Raw genomic sequence first — 21,455 nt, 5'->3', positions numbered from 1 at the left:
TACAAAATGCCTCCTTTTTTGCCTATCTTGACCATGTGTCATAAAAGTAAAACACGATAAAATCTGAACTATCCAGCTACCCAACAGGATTACCACTAACAAGCAAAATCTGAACTATCCAGCTACCAACAGGATTACCACTAACAAGCAAAAATCTGAACTATCCAGCTACCCAACAGTATTACCACTAACAAGCAAAATCTGAACTATCCAGCTACCCAACAGGATTACCACTAACAAGCAAAATCTGAACTATCCAGCTACCAACAGGATTACCACTAACAAGCAAAAATCTGAACTATCCAGCTACCCAACAGTATTACCACTAACAAGCAAAATCTGAACTATCCAGCTACCAACAGGTTACCACTAACAAGCAAAAATCTGAACTATCCAGCTATCCAACAGTATTACCACTAACAAGCAAAAATCTGAACTATCCAGCTACCCAACAGGATTACCACTAACAAGCAAAAATCTGAACTATCCAGCTACCAACAGGTTACCACTAACAAGCAAAAATATGAACTATCCAGCTACCCAACAGGATTACCACTAACAAGCAAAAATCTGAACTATCCAGCTACCCAACAGGATTACCACTTACAAGCAAAATCTGAACTATCCAGCTACCCAACAGGATTACCACTAACAAGCATTCCTCTACTTCAAAGTTGTGCTCTCTAATACATAGATTTTTATCATCTGAAATGAAAATGCACTGCTTAACTGATCCAAACAGCAGTAAAGACTAAAATTTAGAAAACTAGATTTTACCACGTCAAACTGTTTATCAAAATATTTATCCACTCACTTTAAACCTTGCATTTTAAAGTTTGAACATTTAACTATCATGGGTGGATAAATATTGTAATCATTAGAGTAACAATGCCAATGCACTTTTTTCGAATAAATGAATAAATATAGCAGGAAATTACATGTGACAAATTCGCCGTTTCAGAATCTAATGCATTCTTGGTAATATTTTCAAAAGCGTAAACCCAAACGTTCTTAACTATTGAAATTCAACCACTGACATAATGTTATTTTCATTTTGGTGTACGAACAATGAGATTACCCATAGTCCTTAAGATTCTGAAAAGGCAAATTCATTTAATGTGTGGCGTATCAAAATTTCTCAAACTGGACAGAACCAGTTGAAATGAAAACAGAGTTAGAGAAACTCTTATAAAAATAAGGAGATGTGATAATGATTGCCAATTAGACATCTATCCTACCAGAGTTCAACTTGTGCATTATTAATACTATATTGGTCTCTAAAATGCTTTGTAAAACATTTTAATATGGGCGATAACTCAATAGTTTACCATTATGTATATAAAAATAAGGAGATGTGGTATGATTGCTTATGAGACAACTATCCACCAATGTTCAAATGAAGTGGATGTAAGCAGTTATAGGCAACCGTACGGTCTTCAGCAATGAGAAAAACCCATACTGTATAGTCGGCTATACTTTCCATTCTTTCTGTAACACAATTATGTAATATGATATTCTGTTTTCAAGTAACTCGATAATTAAACATTGTATGCCGTTCACCAATAACTCAGTGACATAGGAGAAGACTGAAAGGGGGTGCAAACTTCTGAAAGTGACAAGAAAAAAAAACTCTTATTTAGTCTCAGTCTAAAATTTAGTCAGTGTCCTCTTTCATTTTTTATTTAAAATAAAAACAAATTTGGCCAAAAGTAGGGGAAGTGTCTTTTATCTCCATCTTTAGCAAATGTTTTTTCTCAGGTTTTGAATTATATGACATATTTTCTTTATTTTCTTTTATGTAAATTTTTTGTCATTTATAGTTAATAATGATGTATTTGAAGGTTAAATTGTTTGTTATATTTAAATCTTAGGACATTTTGTTATTCAATCTGAGAGAAGAACCTGTATTATTTGTTGACTCTGGCTCAGACATGCTACCATATACCATTCGAGACCGGGATACCTTAGAAAGCCTTGTCTTACTTGGAAGAAGTCCACAGGAGGCAGATGAAGCAGAAGCCAGAGTTAGAAAAGAGGTAGGTATATCTTCTGTAGAGTTAGAAAAGAAGTAGGTATATCTTCTGTACAGTTAGAAAAGAGGTAGGTATATCTTCTGTACAGTTAGAAAAGAAGTAGGTATATCTTCTGTACAGTTAGAAAAGAAGTAGGTATATCTTCTGTACAGTTAGAAAAGAAGTAGGTATATCTTCTGTACAGTTAGAAAAGAAGTAGGTATATCTTCTGTACAGTTAGAAAAGAAGTAGGTATATCTTCTGTACAGTTAGAAAAGAAGTAGGTATATCTTCTGTACAGTTAGAAAAGAAGTAGGTATATCTTCTGTACAGTTGGAAAAGAAGTAGGTATATCTTCTGTACAGTTAGAAAAGAAGTAGGTATATCTTCTGTAGAGTTAGACAAGAAGTAGGTATATCTTCTGTAGAGTTAGACAAGAAGTAGGTATATCTTCTGTACAGTTGGAAAAGAAGTAGGTATATCTATCTTCTGTACAGTTAGAAAAGAAGTAGGTATATCTTCTGTACAGTTAGAAAAGAAGTAGGTATATCTTCTGTACAGTTAGAAAAGAAGTAGGTATATCTTCTGTACAGTTAGAAAAGAAGTAGGTATATCTTCTGTACAGTTAGAAAACAAGTAGGTATATCTTCTGTAGAGTTAGACAAGAAGTAGGTATATCTTCTGTAGAGTTAGAAAAGAAGTAGGTATATCTTCTGTACAAAGGAGGTAAATATTCAAAGGATTGTAATGAAACAGAAAGCTATTGTTTTTGAAATTTAGAGGCAGATATTATTTAACCATTAAATAAAGGAGATGGATTGCATTGTATTTGACCTCTATTATATTTCTTAAAATAATTGGGGAGCACTATTAGTTAACACTTTATTTGTTCATCCTTCCATCTGTTCAAAATGAATGGTTTCCAGATGGTTTCTAGAGTTTCCCTTGCTTGTTTAGATTTATCATATACACATAGGGAAGGGGAAAAATTTGTATTTTGGAATGAAAAATCTGCAGGATGGAAGATAATTTATAAGATGAAGACCTTATTGAAAATGTTCATTGACAACTGCTGAGTGCTCACTATTTAGGCTGTTAGCATTACAGATATCTACATAAGGAAATGTCTGTACCATGTCAGGAATATGACAGTTGTTTTCCATTGTTTGATTTGTTTGACCTTTTGATTTTGCCTTTTGAATTTCTGTTTTGAATTTTCCTTGGGAGTTCGGTATTTTTGTTATTTTACTTTTTATGGAACAACTTGCTAAAATAATTATTCAAAAGCTTTACAAAACCTAATTGTAAAGAAAAAACAAAGTTCATAAGATATTGTTCGTACTGTAATCAGATGTTATTTAATCTATTTAGTCTGATTGAAAAGTTTGAATAAGGCATAAGATTTTGAAGTTTCTTGAAAAGCAGAAAAAAAATCTTGAAAAGGTCTTTTCAAGTTAGCTAACAGATTTATATCAAAGTGCTAGCTGTGTTGTTAAAGCCAACACAAAACACATCAGACAATTGTTATAAGATGGATTGATTTACATATCAGCATGTCCCATCTTTGTTGTGACAGCTTCTAAGTGCAGTCAATATTTGAATCAAGAAGGAAAAAAAAACATGTTTTATCAATTTCAATTTTTCCTAAGTAATCTTGAAATTATTTTTCTTTCTTTCACAATTTCCTTGTAAAGAAATGAAATAACAAATTGACAGAGTAGCTGTCGTCATTGGATTAATGTATGATAGAGTAATTAGTACACATCATTGTAAGAGCTTGCTATAGTTGTATATGTTACTGCATTTGTTGTTGCCATTTTAAAACTTAGAGAACAGGAACAGAATTGTTTGAAAAAGTCACACAGTTTTCTTCTTTTTTAATTTTTTGGAAGTATTTACAAGTAACAGAAGAAATACATTTGTCCCAAAAGACATTCATTTCAGCATTTTCACATTAATTTCAGTTTTCACTGAATTAGTCCCAATATTTGTTGTACTATTTCTCACTTCCCAACAAAACGTCATGTACAGTGTCGAAAAAGTATATGCTGTTTTTTGGGCATTGATACAGTTTACAGCAGAGGAATATTTTCAATTAATTAGAGCAGATGCAGTTGAGTTGTTTAAATTTGATTTTTGTCGAGCCTTCGACTTTTGTCGAAAAAGCAAGACAAAGCGATCCTACATTCCGTTATCGGCGGCGTCCACAAATATTCACTCTGTGGTTAAAAGTTTTTGAAATTTTAATAACTTTCTTAAACTATCCTGGATTTCTACCAAACTTGGACAGAAGCTTGTTTATGATCATAAGATAGTATCCAGAGGTAAATTTTGTAAAAAAAAAAATTCCTGTTTTTCCGTATTTTACTTATTAATGGACTTAGTTTTTCTGCCAGGAAACATTACATTCACTCTGTGGTTAAAGTTTTTAAAATTTTAATAACTTTCTCAAACTATTCTGGATTTCTACCAAACTTTGACAGAAGCTTGTTTATGATCATAAGATAGTATCCAGAAGTAAATTTTAAAAAAAAAATCCTGTTTTTCCGTATTTTACTTATTAATGGACTTAGTTTTTCTGCCAGGAAACATTACATTCACTCTGTGGTTAAAGTTTTTAAAATTTAATAACTTTCTTAAACTATCCTGGATTTGTACCAAACATGGACAGAAGTTTGTTTATGATCAAAAGCTAGTATCTAGAAGGTAATTTTTATTAAAATTTTGTACTTGTTTATCCATATTTTACTTATAAATGGACTTAGTTTTTCTTCCAGTTAACATTACATACGGTCTGCAGTTAAATTTTTTTAAACATTTATTAGATTCATAAACTATCCTGGATTTTTACCAAACTTGGACAGAAGCTTCTTACAATAAAAAAAATTGTATCGAGAGGAATATCTTTATTTAATTTTTTCCTCATCTAATTTTTGTTGAGCCTGCAATTAACAGGAAAAGTAGGCGAGACACTGGGTTCCGCGGAACCCTTACAAATTTTTTTATATGGGCTCCAGTAATGTTTGAAAGTTACCTCAGGTCACCAGGTCACTTTTCAGCAAATTTGACAGATTTTTGTTCAACAATTAACCTGTGCTAAAGCTCACAGGTCCTATAAAAAGAAATGTCAGGTCTGAAGGTTGCTTGCCAGACCCCCGCCCCCATTGTTGCAGGTCAGAGTTGACCATGTTAGAGCCACATATCTGCATTGAAATCATAACCTTTCTTTGTGATGTTCTCTGTACTTGAAATATAAATATTCATGGCTGGTTGTTCAAAATACCGTAGTCAGTCTTTTTGTACTGATTAGAATACATAATACTGTCTTGAAAATAAAATTATGATAAATACTATTATTTCAGGTGATAGATCTAGCCATCTTGAATGATAAAAACAAATTTTATTTCTATGGGGATATAGAAAATCCACAGAAAGAGCTTAGAGAGCTTACAGTTCAGTATGAGGATAATTTACTGGTTTCCGAGGAAGTGTATTCCAGACACATGTTGTGCTCACACAGTGTCAGGTAAGTACTTAATTACCTCGGCCACACTAAACTGGTAATTCTCTTGTCTGCTTATTACAGAATTACAACCATTCTGTAAAGAGAAATTTGAATTTTTAAATTTACTTGAAGTTTAAAAGATATTCATCATCACTGGAATCTAGCTAGCTCGACCTCATACATGTAAAGAAATTGATTACTGACATAAAACACCACAACACTCCCGTATCTCCATTTCAAACAATCTTATTGTGTGTTATTTTGCAGTGCATATACTGATTTTGTGTCATGGATAGATACCCCATATCCTTTGTTTTTCTTTTATGTATCCAAATTGAGAGAAAAAATTGTTATACATGTAAGAAAGAAGAATATTTCATCATTTTCCAATAACTTTTCTGGAAAAAATTTGCTTGAAAAAAGACTTTCCAGAGTGAATTAAGAAAACTCTTGCTCTAACAAAAATATTCCTTGATTTCAATGTTACCTGCTATAATTATAATTTTTAACCGGATTTTCGAAGGAAATATCGGTTATTAAAATGGGGATGTATGGCGGGCGGCTGCCAAACAGTGTCAGCACAATAACATGAAAACGCTTTAACAAATTTTTTTCAAATTTTAATATGTTGTTTCCTGGGACTTAATGAAGGTCTAGTTTAATTTTCAAGATTTTAGTATATCTCCTTTGTGAGTTATCGCCATTTTTAATATCCAAAAGTGGATTTTTAAAATATTTTACTCTTGTTATCATGTTATGATTTGTCTTATCTCACAATAAAAATTGGAGTGACAGATTTATTTGAAAATTATCTATTTCCTAAGTGGTAATGATTTTAAGCTATATCATTAGACATTTATCCCCCTTCAATTTGAGAATGTGCTTTTATCTTGTAAACGGTCGAGATCCCTACCCCTAAACCATATATATTCTTGCATGGGACAATAAAACAAATCAAATGAAATACAAGGCCAGTCCCCTGGGGTCACCCCCACCCCCTTCTGTCTGAGAACTTGTAAACGGTTGAGATCCCCACCCCTAAACCATATATATTCTTGTATGGGACAATAAAACAAATCAAATGAAATATAGGGAAAGTCCAGAGAGGTCACCCCCACCCCCTTTTTTTGAAAACTTGTAAACAGTCAAGATCCCCACCCCGAAACCATATATATTCTTGTATGGGACAATAAAACAAATCAAATGAAATAAAAGGTGAGTCCCCTGGGGGTCAACCCCACCCCCTCCTGTTAAAGAACTTGTAAACGGTTGAGATCCCCACCCCTAAACCGTATATATTCTTGTATGGGAAAATAAACAAATCAAATGAAATATAGGGGAAATCCATGAGGGTAACCCCCACCCCCCTTCTTTTTGATAACTTGTTAACAGTCAAAATCCCCACCCCGAAACCATATATATTCTTGTATGGGACAATAAAACAAATCAAATGAAATTTAGGGGAAGTCTATGGGGGTAAACCCCTACCCCCTTCTTTTTGAAAACTTGTAAACGGTTGAGATCCCCACCCCAAAACCATATATATTCTTGTATGGGACAATAAAACAAATCAAATGAAATTTAGGGGAAGTTCCCTGGGAAAACCCCCACCCCCCTTCTTTTTGAAAGCTTGTAAACGGTCAAGATTCCCACCCCGAAACCATATATATTCTTGTATTGGACAATAAAACAAATGAAATGAAATATTGGTGGAGTCCCCGGGTTCACCCCCACGCCCCTTCTTTTTGAAAACTTGTAAACGGTCAAGATCCCCACCCTGAAACCATATATATTCTTGTATGGGACAATAAAACAAATCAAATGAAATAAAAGGCGAGTCCCCTGGGGTCAACCCCACCCCCTCCTGTTAAAGAACTTGTAAACGGTCGAGATCCCCACCCCTAAACCATATATATTCTTGTATGGGACATTAAAACAAATCAAATGAATATAGAGGAAGTCCATGGGGGTAACCCCCACCCCCTTCTTTTTGATAACTTGTAAACGGTCAAGATCCCCACCCCGAAACCGTATATATTCTTGTATGGGACAATAAAACAAATCAAATGAAATAAAAGGCAAGTCCCCTGGGGTCACCCCCACCCCCTCCTGTTTAAGATCCCCACCCCTTAACCATATATATTCTTGTATGGGACAATAAAACAAATCATATGAAATTTAGGGGGAATCCACTGGGGATCACACACACCCCCCCCCCCCTTTTGAGAACTTGTAAACGGTTGAGATCTCCACCCCTAAACAAACATATATATTCCTGTTCATCATTTCAAGAAGATTTGAATGACATACAGGGTCAATCCATAGGCGTCACTTATGCATATCACAAGCCAATTTGTACTGGACTTTGGCCAATGTAAGGTGACCATGGTGATGACGAATTATTGGAGCTTTGTTTGGGAGACTTCCTAACAGCATCCTGTTACAATTATTTCTTGTTACTGATAACTTTTATAGCTTTTGAAAAGACATTGTATTAATGATAAATCAGATTTTGGATTTTTTTTTTCTTTTCTTTGGTAAATTGTTTGAAGAATTTTGTGGCAAGTTTGTTTGTTATTCTGTAAAAACTAATTTTCTGAATGCTATATATTTTTTTTTTATGAAGTGAACTCCTTTAAAAACTAAGCTTATATTGTCTATTAATAAACATATATTTAGATTTCTGATTTTGGGCCCAGTTTTCAAGTTGGTCCAAATCGGGGTCCAAAATTAAACTGTGTTTGATTTCAACATAAATTGAATAAATATAGGGTTCTTTGAAATGCTTAATCTAAACCTGTATTTCTTTTCATTATTAATAAGATAATACCACATTGAGGTCCAAAGGGTCCTAAATTAAACTTTTGTTTAATTTTATCAAAAATTGAATTCTTTGGTTCTTTGATATACTGATTCTAACAATGTTTGAGTGTTAAATCATATCTAATTTTAGAGAACTTAGTCATCACTGGTTGTTGTTATTATATTATTTATTATAATTTGAAAAATTGCATCATATCTTATTTTAGAGAACTATTTATCCAGTTTGAGTTATTTCCCTTTGCACAGAAAATATTATGGATAAAATTAACCTGTGTTTCATTTCAACATAAATTAAATATATATAGGGTTCTTTCAAATGCTGAATCTAAACCTGTATTTAAATATTAGATTTTTGGGCCCAGTTTTCAAGTTGGTCCAAATCAGGGTCCAAAATTAAACTTTGTTTGATTCAACAAAAATTGAATTTATGGGGTTCTTTGAAATGCTGAATCTAACCATGTATTGAGAGATTTTTGATTGTAGGCTTCTTTATCAAATTGGTCCATATTGAGGTCCAAAGGGTCCTAAATTAAACTTTTGTCTGATTTCATCAAAAATTGAATTCTTGGGTTTCTTTGATATGCTGATTCTAATATGTACTTAGATTTTGGATATTGGACCATAATAGGTAAATGTCCAATTTCAAATATTTCAGTTCTTTGACCACATTCATTTTGTGTCACAAACCTATGCTGTGTCAAATATTCAGTCACAATCCAAATTCAGAGCTGTTTTAAGCTTAAATGTAGTGTCCATACTTGCTCAACTGTTCAGGGTTCAACCTCTGCAGGAAAATCCGGTTTGCTGTCACTTTGACAGCCTCTTGTTAATTATTTCTTATGTTTGATATTTTAAATAAAAAATGTTCTTTTCAATCCTTTAAACACGAAACAGAATTAAGTATAAAAGAAAATAATTTCCTATCTTGTTAAAAAAAATGTTTAGATAAAAATCTAAGGACATTTTTCTTAAGCAAATCAATATGATCAAAGTGAAATTTGTCATTGAAATATTTTTTTTTCTGAAACATCATATGTTTCATATTATTGAATTTTGAAAGTTTTATATTTTACGACTTTAATGAAAGATTTAAAATTTTACAACCAAATAAGGATTTTATTAAACATTAAAGTCAGGCTAAAATGACATAATTTGTGAAGTCTTAATTGAGTTTTAGTATCTGCACAGAAGCTGACTTCTATTACAGAATAATAATCATGTGAGAGAAATTTTAAAGCTATGAATTTTGACTTTGATTTTCAAAATACATAAATTCTAGGCATTAATTTCAAAGTTGTTCTTTTGAGGACCATATTGTCTTGGTATTTCTAATTTGAAGACACATTAATTTCAGATTTAAAAGATTATGCTTTCCATTAGAAGCTTCTCCGACAGATGAAGATATTGATGACTTTTTGAATGTATTTAAGGTAATAATTAGAGATAGTTCCTGGTCACAGTAATTGTCGTAATGTTGTCGTTATACAAGAAATATTGGAGTGAATTTGCACACAAATTTCACACTATTATTATGATATTCCTACTGAAGACAAATCGTTAATAATTATATGTACAAGTTTGTCCACTATTCTTTTCATAAAAATGTTTGATACTAATAATTAAGTCTGAATATTTTAGTTTATTAAACTTAAAGTTAAAATGCCGTTTTTTTATTGGTTAATAAATAAAGTAATATTCTACTCTAACTCCTGGCTCAGTGGGTAACAATTTTTTGAACCACACTCATATTAACCAATAAAAAACTGTAAAAACAAAAAAAAACCAATAATTTAAAAGCTTATAATAACAGAACATTCATTACAATGAATTAAATAACACATTGTTTAAAAAGTGATAGAGCTGATTGTTACCCCTTAGAAAATGATGTCGACTACAGCTTTGCCCAGGTGACAATGTCTTTCCTTGGAGTAAGAATCTGCTCTTTCACCTTCTCAGCTATTTCTTTTTTATAAACTTACACATTTACTCTGGCAAAAGAATTTTTTTTAAATGTTACCCAGTCAATAAAACAGACAATCTGATAGATAAAATTCATAATTTAAGATGATGATAAATGAAACATTTGTATTATAATTTCAATAACACACACATGAAGGGTTATAGAGCTTAGACTTAATTGACAAAGTTTTTTGGGGGGTAACAATCTATATAAAACTTCTTATATCTAATTCAATCATAGAATTTATGTGAAAAGAGCAAAGATATGCAGTATTCTGGCTTCACCAGGTCAATTAATGATGACAAGAAAACTCCTTCCAATTGTGTAGAATGCACCAATATTCACGCTTCAAAGAATTAATTATAATCACAAATATCCAATATGAATATAGTAAATTAAATCATGTAATAATCATGAAAGAAAGCACACCAAAAATCAGTTCTATATTCTTGAAAATTTCAAATCACTCATTATACATAGAGAAATGAATAAATTAGTTGTCGCCTGAAAGATAATTTCCTAGAAATTAGATTAATGTAATAGAAATAGCCATTTTACTCTTTTTTTTTGAAACAATCGTCTGGCTGGGAGCTTTGAATTTGATTTAGAGCATTTGGTCAACAAAAATTAATGGAAAAATTACCAAATAGTTATTTTCATCAAATTTTTTGTCATTTCATATAATTGTTGATTTACTCTTATTGAAACTTTGAAAAATGTGTCTAATCATATGAAATAGCAATTCCAGTCAGCAGACAAAAGTTAATGATGTTTTTTTACAGAATAGCCTTCAATGATTGCCATTACTTGTCTGGTATTTCTTGATTCCAATGATGTTGTCATCATGTTTAACCTAAATTTTAACCCTGAACCATTAAATATCTTGTATGCCAGAAAAAATGCACTTCCTGATTGATATAGCGAATTTTGAAATCTTCTACAAAGTCATTTCTAATGTAAATAAGAGGAAAAGTGGTTCATGAAGACTGTAAGAGTGTCACTTGTTTCTACATAAAAAAAGTGGTAAATTTTTGCTAATTTCCTGACACAGAAAATCAAAAAATTAAAAAAATATACCCACATATTTCATCTTAAATGAAGATCATAAGAGACAAAAAAACATGGAAATATAAAATCTCTAACAGGTTTGGCTTTAAAAGTCAAAAAGAAACAGAAAAAAATATTTTAAGTTTATATTATAAAAATATTTTTTTCAGTATTTAAGTTGAATAAGATGAAAAGGAGATATGAGTATATGTCATTGAGACAGAAACCTGTAATGTTTGTACAAGATTCAATCATGTTTCATAATTGTTGGTCATAAGTACTAGTTAGGCTGGCTAGAAATTAGTTATACATGTATAGATAAACAGGGTTGATTTTAATTTAGATATTTAACTGATTTCAGTTATATTGTCTTGAAATATTTATTAAAAGTTGCTGGAATTGGTAAGAGGTCGCAGAAAATGACACTATTGAAAGGGATCAGAGCTGTTTTCAGATTTATAATAATGATTTTTAGATATTTTTATTTCAATAAGATTAAATCATTCACCATAAAGGACCAATATGGCTTTTTTGTTTAACCTATTATTTATTTTTATGTATTTTCCCCTTATAAGCGTATCCTATTAGTGGGATGTGCTGTAAAGTTATGGTCGTTAAGCTATCTGTAAAGGAACATTTTTCCTTTCAATCTATAGTTAAGTTTACTATAGAGATTTATGTGATGATGCCAAATTTAGTTAAAAACATTACCAGAAGTCCATTAACGGTAGATGTACATGTCCAGTAGTCATAAATATGAAATAATCTGTGATAATTTTAGAAACACAGTGACAATCCTTTTTATTCCAGTTCCAAGGGAACACAAATGATTCTATAATCATCTTAAATCGTTGACGTTATTTTCCATTGAACTTTCATGTCATATTATTGTATTTTAGTGATGAGATATGGTAAGCATTAGGTCAACCATGGGAAAAATTGATTGATACAGCCATGATGTTTTCAAAGTTTTTTTTTATTTAACATTGATTTAAAATAATAAAAAAACACTTTTGTTTGATAGCATGCCTTTATTTATTCACCAACCTACCTAATAAGCGTAAGGTATGAAATGATGAGTTCATTAACTAACTGACTAAGCAATGCATGTAAAATGGGCACAAAAGTAACCATTTTTTTTATCCTCATTGGTATGAGGTATATTTAAATTAGAAATATTTGAACCTTAATGCATATAGTTTTCATTCTACATTCCCTTTTGAATTTAACTGATACATACCACTGTCTAATTAAGGAATAACAGTACTGTAGTCGAAGAGTTGCCACCGTCAATTGTTGATTTGACGGTTGCAAATGCAGTTTTACTGGCGACACGTAGTGAAGACAGTAAAACGGAAATTTGCGACCGTCAAATCAAAATTGACAGTGGCAACTCTTCAACTACAGTACTGTTATTCCGATTCTAATGCATTACAAAAATAATATGTTACAGCTTTAAAAAATGTATAAATTTGACATACAAAAAAATTCCGCGAAACTTCATGAATAATTTTGGGGCAAAGACGTCATGGCTAAACGTGACGTCATACAAATGAAGACATACAAACTGGAGGTTATTACGTTACTTCTATGATTCAAATTCGGATAAAATCACATTAAAACGGTGAATTTGAGGTAGGTGTTGTTTTATTATCGATAATATTGTAGTAATCGAACATTTGTTAATCCAATCAATTCAAAATGGAGGGTCCCTCCTTAGTTACGCCTGGTCAGCTGTGGATTTGACGGTAACTTTTAGCCAATGAAAAAAATTGTTACATAAAAAATGCATTAGAATTACCTTTAACAGATGCAATAACTTTTCATGTTCACTTATAATGTAAAAAAGTAGAAGTGCATGATGAAATACTCTTGAACAAAAAGCATGTTATAAAACTTCCAAGTCCATGTTAAAGATAACGAACATTTACAGCTTAATTTGAAAATGGAATTTGAATATTTGTGCTTGTATGATTGTATAGCTCTCTTTAAAGTCTGTTTACAGACTATGGTTTAAGTGTCATACCCTTTTGTAGATAACTTTCTGTAAGGTACAAATAATTATACAATGCAAAAGAAGAATAAAAAAATTGACAAAAAACACATTCTTCCAGAAGAAAATACTATATGGTAATGCTATTAACTTCATAACTTTAACAGTTAATATTAATTTACCATACATATGAGTATGGCTGGATTGTGTACAGGAGAGATTACTTATTTTCATACAGATTTTAATCATTGTGAAAAACTGGATTTTGTGACATAACTGTAGATGTTACAGAGGAAGAAGTCCTCATTTCAATAGACAAACCAATATGAATATCAAATTGAATATACTTGTGAAAAATCAATTACTTTCTGTTTGCTGTTATTAGCGTATGGGCAGCAATCCTTCCTGGGTTTTGATAGGGCAATCATCTTATTGCTATAATAACAACAGAGCTCAACCTTCTTCATAGGGGATAATTTTTACCTAAAACATAAAAGAGCATATGATTTCTAACGTATATAACTGATTACTTTTCCTATTTCACAGGGAAAACCTTATGTTAGGTATATTTTTATGGCTTTTTTGCTTTTGTCTTCAGCTTTTCTTATGGCAGGATACTACAACTTGTCTGTGGCTGCCAAAGAGCTGTTTTTACAAATGTACTGAAGCTATTAACAAGAAACAGCAGTGCCAATGACTTTTTTCTGTTTTGTTTATTATAAAGAAATAATCAGTTTTTAAAGTGCTATTTATTAATTTATTACATTTGCTATAAATAATAGGCACACATATCCCATTTATCTACTGATTTTATGAAACAAAATGGACCATAGTTCTCCTTAGATCATTTTATTGATATTTCATTTGATCAGTTTGAAATGTTCATGGAGAATATTGTCAAATAAAGAGAGCATTGTTTGGCCTATATTTTCACTGATTTTCCTTTAAATTTATATTAGAAGTTATACCATTACTAAATGGAAAATGGGTACTTCAAAAACCAGGATGTCATTCTAGATTAACAGTATTGTCATAGAAATACTACTTCAATTTATTTTCCTGAAAATATTCATACTTGATCGAGAACCAATTGATTGATATTCCTTTAATATTCTCAATGTCAATATTCCCTTTAAGAACCTGAACTAGATGAACTGACACAAGATTTTTCCTAGAAATATCACCTTTTAAATAGTTATTTCATGGGGTATTTGAAATATATGTTGAATGGGAAAATTTGCCTGTTTGTTTCTTTTGGCCTTATACTTTCTTTTGAATAGAAAGTTTTTTTTTAATAGGATATTGATTGATTGTTGGTTGCTTAATGTCCAGTGGCAAATATTTCATGTATGTTCAGGACGATTGTATGTGTCAATGAGACAGCAACACAGTGACACATTAAAAACTTAAAAGACATCTCTAGTTAAGAAATAAACCGGTATCTTTACAAGATGTCAAGCTCTTTACAACCTGGAGTCTAAAAAATAGTGTAATTTTAGATATTGTACATATATCTATAAGTTAAATTCTAAAGAACTAATAGTTTTAGGAAATGACGTAATGATGTTTCTTGTACGTTTTTTTTCAAAATTGTTTTGCTTACAGTAAATAAAACTGTGCCTTTAAAAATGCTAAGCAAAAAGTTCAATGATTTCAGAATAAAACATAAAAATGAATTATAAATTGAGAAGTTGGCATAATGCTCAAGTTTTGCTACACTGTATGTAATTGTTTTAACCTTTACCATATAAAATAATATTTACATTACTTCTCATTCCAGGAATGTCCAAAGTTTTTTGAGAAATCCAAATCATGTAATCCAGGTTTGCTGTTTACCTGTAATTCTGGTCAGGACAGGGCTACAGTTGGATCTATTATGGGATGTCTTGTGCTTGCACAAAAATATGGCTTCCCTCAGGATCTAAAGTAAGCAGAATAATTAGATCTTTACAAGTACATGTAGTAAGAATATAAAAAAATATATATATAAAAGCAGTAAAATGAATGTTTGGTATAGAATGTTTAAATTATGATTTGTTGATTTTTTTCTGCTTACTTATGAGTTTTAACCATTCTTGTTTCATCTTTGAACAGATGGAATGAATTCTGTTTAAGTTTTATTATTAAACAAATTAATTGATATGCAAGAATGACAGTGAAAAATGTTGACCTCTACAACAAACAAAAATTGTCCTCCATGAACAACTAGTCCTAAGTAGTAGATCTACAGTGACCACTAGCCTGTCAATTCTGGAGTTGAGAGTTTAAACCCTTGTTATGGCATGATGTGATTGACTTGAATCTTAATTGACTGGGATTGCCAGGTTTCCTGCCAAAGATCTTTTGTTCTCTCTGGAAAATCTACAAGTTCTTCCAACAATAAAAACTGGTTTCCATGATATACCCAAAGAGTGCTGAAAGTGGTGTTCAAAAACAACAAACCATAACCAAAGCTTGAACTGAAAATCATCGCAGGATATTTTGAACTTTTTTTTTTTAATGTATTGTTTTTACTACAACATGTATAAGGTTGACTTCTTACCTTGAAAGAGAAAGAATATATTTACAAACATTACTTTTTTTTATATCTTAATTTTCATGTTTTAAATTTCAACATTCTCCAATGCACTATCTTTTTTCCAATTAAAAAAATCAATTTCTCAAGGTAATAGACAAAGTTTATTCTAGAGCACTCAGCTAGTACAAAATAAAACCAAAGAAGAAGCTACCAGGAGCCTTTACTGCTCATATGACATCTATGATATGTTTTATTGTGTCTCTCCCAGACTACAAATTGGGCATGGTGCTTTAATTGGTAGCTAAAAGGCCATTTGATTAAAGTAAACATCCCCCTCAAAAAGAAAGGCCCATCGAATTGTACACAGAAGACATTTTTGAATTTTAAGTAGGAGTGATGCTTGAGCTTGCTCGCTAAATGTTCTTTAATTTTTTTATGATCAGATTAGTTTTAAAAGCACTAGGGGTGATGGTATATTAAAGTATTGTACACATGCACACACATGTAACTTAATTTATATATCACATTGCTATTATTGAATTTAATCAGGTAAGACATCTCTTACATCACAGTTATTATTCTTTCCACAGTAGATCTCCACATCAATCATCAAAGAAATTTAACAGTTTACAGAAAGGGGACTACTACTCTGTCCGAAAACTTGTCAGAATAATTCCTAATGGTGTCCATATCAAAAACCAGGTAAGAAACAATGCTGAAAATACAAAATTTTTCAGAAACCTATGTTTAAATGACTATTTTAGGTCAAATATGTCAATTTTGACAAGTTAATGACATGACATTTGACATTTCAGCACTATTTTATCCTTTTTACATCGGATGCTCGTGAGGGCATTCCGGTGTATTGCTGTCGCCTAGATTTCCATTACGTAACTTTCGTGTTGGGATTGTAACCGATCTATAAACATTATAAATACGCGGACACTATCGAGTGCAAAATAACATTCCTTATCGCTTGTTATAAATTCATTTTTTCAATGGATACTCCTAAAAATATATTTTAAGAACATAAATTAATAATATGAAAAGGTTTTGTCATTAGAAAATATATATATAAGTAGAAAAAATTTAATATCTATGCACACGTACAGAAAAAGTGTGTTAACGCATGCGGAAGAATATCTCAAGAACGTTTTCATTCTCCCATGCAGAGTTATCGATCTTTGCTCTCTCTCAAGGACCGATAACTCTGCATGGGAGATTGAACGTTTGGTGGGAAAATATGAATGCCTACTCAAATCCAATCTATTAGAAAAATCGAATTACTACAGAAGAGTGCCTACCATACACTTGCACTGCACTATTACTTATAGTAGAATAGAATGATATACAAATGAATGAAAATTATATATACATATGTAAATGTAATATACAAATATGAATATAATATATAACAGCAAACCAGAGTATACTGATTTGTATCACTACAATATAAAAGTTATTACGATGAGGTTGAACTCCCTGACATTTATTTATCATCCACGCACGAACTTGTCTCAGAAAAAAAATATCTGTACATTAACCTTACCTTCAGGTATATATAGAGATGTGATTTTTTTTCTGAGACAATGGTGCTTGTGACCATCCACAAGAACTTGCAGTCATCCGATGTTCAGTACTTCAGTACTTTGATTCATTTTTGAGCATGCTGAAATTGAGCAAGGTTTGTAAGGATTGAAGACTTTACCTTTTTGCACTATGGACGCAGATACTGGCCACTACCATACATTCTCATTTACCTTAATTGTCTCATTTGAAATAAGTAAAAAAACCTCAAATGCTATGACCGACATGTCTGGAGTCAATTTTACATTATAGTTCTTCCATTATTCTTACACTACAGTTTAATCCCCCTTCCTTATGATAGTAGAGGAACATTATGTTTTCTGCTCTGTTTAAAGTTTTGGTTCAAGGTAGCTTAAAAACTGAATATGTAAATGTGATAATGTGGGCGATGCATTGTGTCCTATATTCTTGTTTACTTTACATTTATTATTACAGTTATACTTCAATCTCATGTTGTTTTGAGACTCCTGAGATTTTATCAAATGATTGAAATCTTCATGAAGTCAATGCAAATTTAAAGTTTTTATGCTCCCATCCCGCCATAGGCAACGGGCAACCATTTTTATGCCCCCATCCCGCCATAGGCAACGGGCATTTTGTGTTACCCTTGACCGTCTGTCCTTCCTTCCGTCCTTCCCATTTTTGTTTCCTCACTCTTAACTTAATTTTTTTCACCTAAATTTATAATAATACTCAGTTTGGGCAGTGAGTCAATTACTGTTCTAGAGTAAGCCACTTACCGGTAATAACTTGGAAAATTGCAATTTTTTTCGTTTCTTCACTCTTGACTTATGTTTTCCTCATCCAAATTTTATAAAGTTCGTACACAATGCTACGAACCAAAACTTTCAGACAGAGTTCGAATTTAGGCAGTGAGTCACTTATAGTTCTAGAGTTATGCCCCTTTATAACCTAGAAAATTGCAAATATTTTCGTTTCCACACTAATTTAAGTTTGCTTAATCCAAATTTTATTAAACTCATACACAATTCTTAGAACTGCAACACACAGACAGAGTGTATTTTTTCGCAGTATGTCTTTAATGGTTCTAGAGTTATGCCCCTTTATAACTTGAAAAATTGCAAAGCTTGAGCGGGGGCATTCATGACCTTAGACACATTCTTTTTTATTTTCTACTCCTACCTAAGTGTTTTATAACTTCTTATACTGTATAGACAGCTGTCTATTGTTAAAGATCCTATGATAACCTCTACATATCTTTCAGAAAATTTGTATGCCATGCTTACTATAGTAGGTGGGCATTTTGTTGTCAGGTCTGTGTGTCCATCTGTCCTGTATAAGGTTAGAGTTTTGGTTCAAGGTAATTAACCATAAAGTTACGGTCACATTAACTTGACACTGATAGTTCACATGTGGCTTATTTTGTGAACTGTTTAGAATATATATCATATTGGGATCTTGACCTACATTTTGTGTTTCACTGAACAATGAATTATGATAGTTCGAGTGGACTATGAGGTCCTATATTAGGACACATATTTATACCCCACGCAACGAGTTGCGGAGGGTATAATGTTTTTGACCCGTCTGTCCGTCTGTCTGTCCGTCTGTCCGTCCGTCAGTCCGTCAGTCCTGTTTCTTGTCATCGCAACTCCTCTCAAACCACACAACAGAATTTCACGAAACCTTTTTAGATAATAAGGACATACTATGTAGTTGTGCATATCGACAGGAAATTACGATTTATTTTTTTTTCTAGGAGTTACGCCCCTTTGAACTTATTTACTTTAATGTACTACTGCAACAGTTTGTCATCTCAACTACTCTGAAACCACACAACAAAATTTCATGAAACTTTGTAGATAATAAGGACATACTACGTAGATGTGCATATCGACAGGAAATTATGATTCAATTTTTTTTCTAGGAGTTACGCCCCTTTGAACTTATTTACTTTAATGTACTACTGCAACAGTTTGTCATCTCAACTCCTCTGAAACCACACAACAAAATTTCATGAAACTTTGTAGATAATAAGGACATACTACGTAGATGTGCATATCGACAGGAAATTACGATTCAATTTTTTTTCCAGGAGTTACGCCCCATTGAACTTATTTGCCCAATATACTACTGCAACCTTTTGTCATCGCAACTCCTCTCAAACCACACAATAAAATTTCATGAAACCTTTTCAGATAATAAGGACATACTACGTAGATGTGCATATCGACAGGTAATTACGATTCAATTTTTTTTCTAGGAGTTACGCCCCTTTGAACTTATTTGCTTCAATATACCTCTGCAACAGTTTGTCATCGCAACTCCTCTGAAACCACACAACAGAATTTCATGAAACTTTGTAGATAATAAGGACATACTATGTAGATGTGCATATCGACAGGAAATTATGATTCAATTTTTTTTTCTTATACAATTTTTTTTTCTTACAGTTATTTTATTTCTCCAGTGACAATGTGGGGACGTGGGGTATGTGAGCGTGCTCACTAAGGTTCTTTAATCTTGTTTGTTGTTGGTTTTCTGTCTTATTGATATTTAAACCACATCTCTTTTTATTCATATATATAATTGAGGAATGGTTAAAAGTATTCAGAATTTCAATTCATTGATAGGAATCTGCCTCCAAGAAATTAAGGAAATTTGATATTTTTTTAAACCCATATATAAATGACTTGGATTTATTTTTGTTCAATACTTCTGTGGATCTCATGATTAAAGACATAAAACTTGTGATTGCTGTTATTTGAAACTTAAATTTGTATACAGCAGTACACATAAATCCATTGAAATATTATACTTTAATGGCCATTCAGGTTTCTGAATTGTGATTAAAAGTTTTTATGTTTCACTGATTTACTTGGTCACGAAATGGCAATGAAGTATCAGTATTTTTAAAAATTTGATATAATGTAATAGATTAATCAAGGTTGGAAAAACCTCAGCTATTCAGTAACTAAAATATATGAATATAAGAAGTTATTTATGGTATGGCTTCAATATTTGAAATGTTAATTCATAACAAGCAGTAAATATGCATCTGACAGGTTTCACGTTAATAAGACCTCAGTTTTAAAGTTCATTTAAGAATGGAATGCTCTTTTGGTAAATTTATTGGGGTATAAAAGCATTGACCGAAGTACATTTTGTATGAAGCGCAGAAGCGCTGCATTCTAAAAATGTGCGCACGGTCAAATCTTTTACAACCCTATAAAATTACTAAAAGAATCATTCAATACTTATTACATTTTTTTCCTAGAATCATTAAAACACGATTTCTATCAAGTTTTTCTCTTATTTATCTGTGCACTTTATTGTGGAAGCTCGTACGTGTCATCATGAATGTTACATTTCATTTTGAAATGAAGGTTAACCTCAGAATGACACGAGATTGCTGTTAGCCAGTCAAAATAACACATTATAATGAAACATACATGTAATGTAATTATTTAAAATTGAAATAATTCAAGGAGACAAATAAAGTAGCAAGCCTGGCATCCAGTTTAATGTGTAAACTCTTGTTTTTTTGGCTTGAGTTATTCCATAAATAAATGATATGATATAACTGAGAACAGCCAATGACAAGGTTCCTGATAATGCATCATTTCTTAGGATTTAGGCCTATACTGAAACTGTAATTATAAGGGTAGAGAAGTTATTCCACCAATTGTCTAATTACGTCAAAACTGTAAGGGGACTTCTTATAGGAGTTTTTGCCCTTAAATGACAAATTTTACCTTTTTTTTTTCATTTTTGCCAGGAGTAGATAAAACTATAATAGATACAGAGAAACTTTATAAATTGCTAAAATGATCAGCAAGACAAGATCTACAAATATGTCTACATGGTTGAAATCGTTAGTCGACTCCTTATTAGAGTTATTGCCCTTTGAAGACAGTTTTTACCATTTTTTTGCATTTTTGCCTTATATCTTAAACATTATACGAAATAGATAGAAACTTAATTAAGCAAAAAAGGTCAGTAAGAGTTATTGCCCTTTGATGTCAATTTTTACCAATTTTTTTGTGATT

The 21,455-nt window shown here is 31.7% G+C and overlaps 1 protein-coding gene across 1 annotated transcript in view; it reads left to right on the top strand.

Annotated features, from left to right (window-relative positions):
* LOC127709905 (paladin-like) overlaps nucleotides 1-21,455 on the top strand; it is a 130,883-nt gene that overhangs the window by 89,064 nt on the left and 20,364 nt on the right. The window contains exons 4-8 of the mRNA XM_052215600.1: nucleotides 1,872-2,036; nucleotides 5,375-5,538; nucleotides 9,695-9,770; nucleotides 15,121-15,266; nucleotides 16,449-16,560. Coding sequence (XP_052071560.1) covers nucleotides 1,872-2,036; nucleotides 5,375-5,538; nucleotides 9,695-9,770; nucleotides 15,121-15,266; nucleotides 16,449-16,560 — 663 coding nt within the window. The remainder of the gene's footprint in view (nucleotides 1-1,871; nucleotides 2,037-5,374; nucleotides 5,539-9,694; nucleotides 9,771-15,120; nucleotides 15,267-16,448; nucleotides 16,561-21,455) is intronic.

The sequence above is a fragment of the Mytilus californianus genome, unplaced genomic scaffold, assembly GCF_021869535.1.
Source record: "Mytilus californianus isolate M0D057914Y unplaced genomic scaffold, xbMytCali1.0.p SCAF_7, whole genome shotgun sequence".
Lineage (NCBI taxonomy): Eukaryota > Metazoa > Mollusca > Bivalvia > Mytilida > Mytilidae > Mytilus > Mytilus californianus.
Note: the sequence above shows the minus strand (reverse complement) of the source record. Positions and strands in the feature narration are given on the sequence as shown.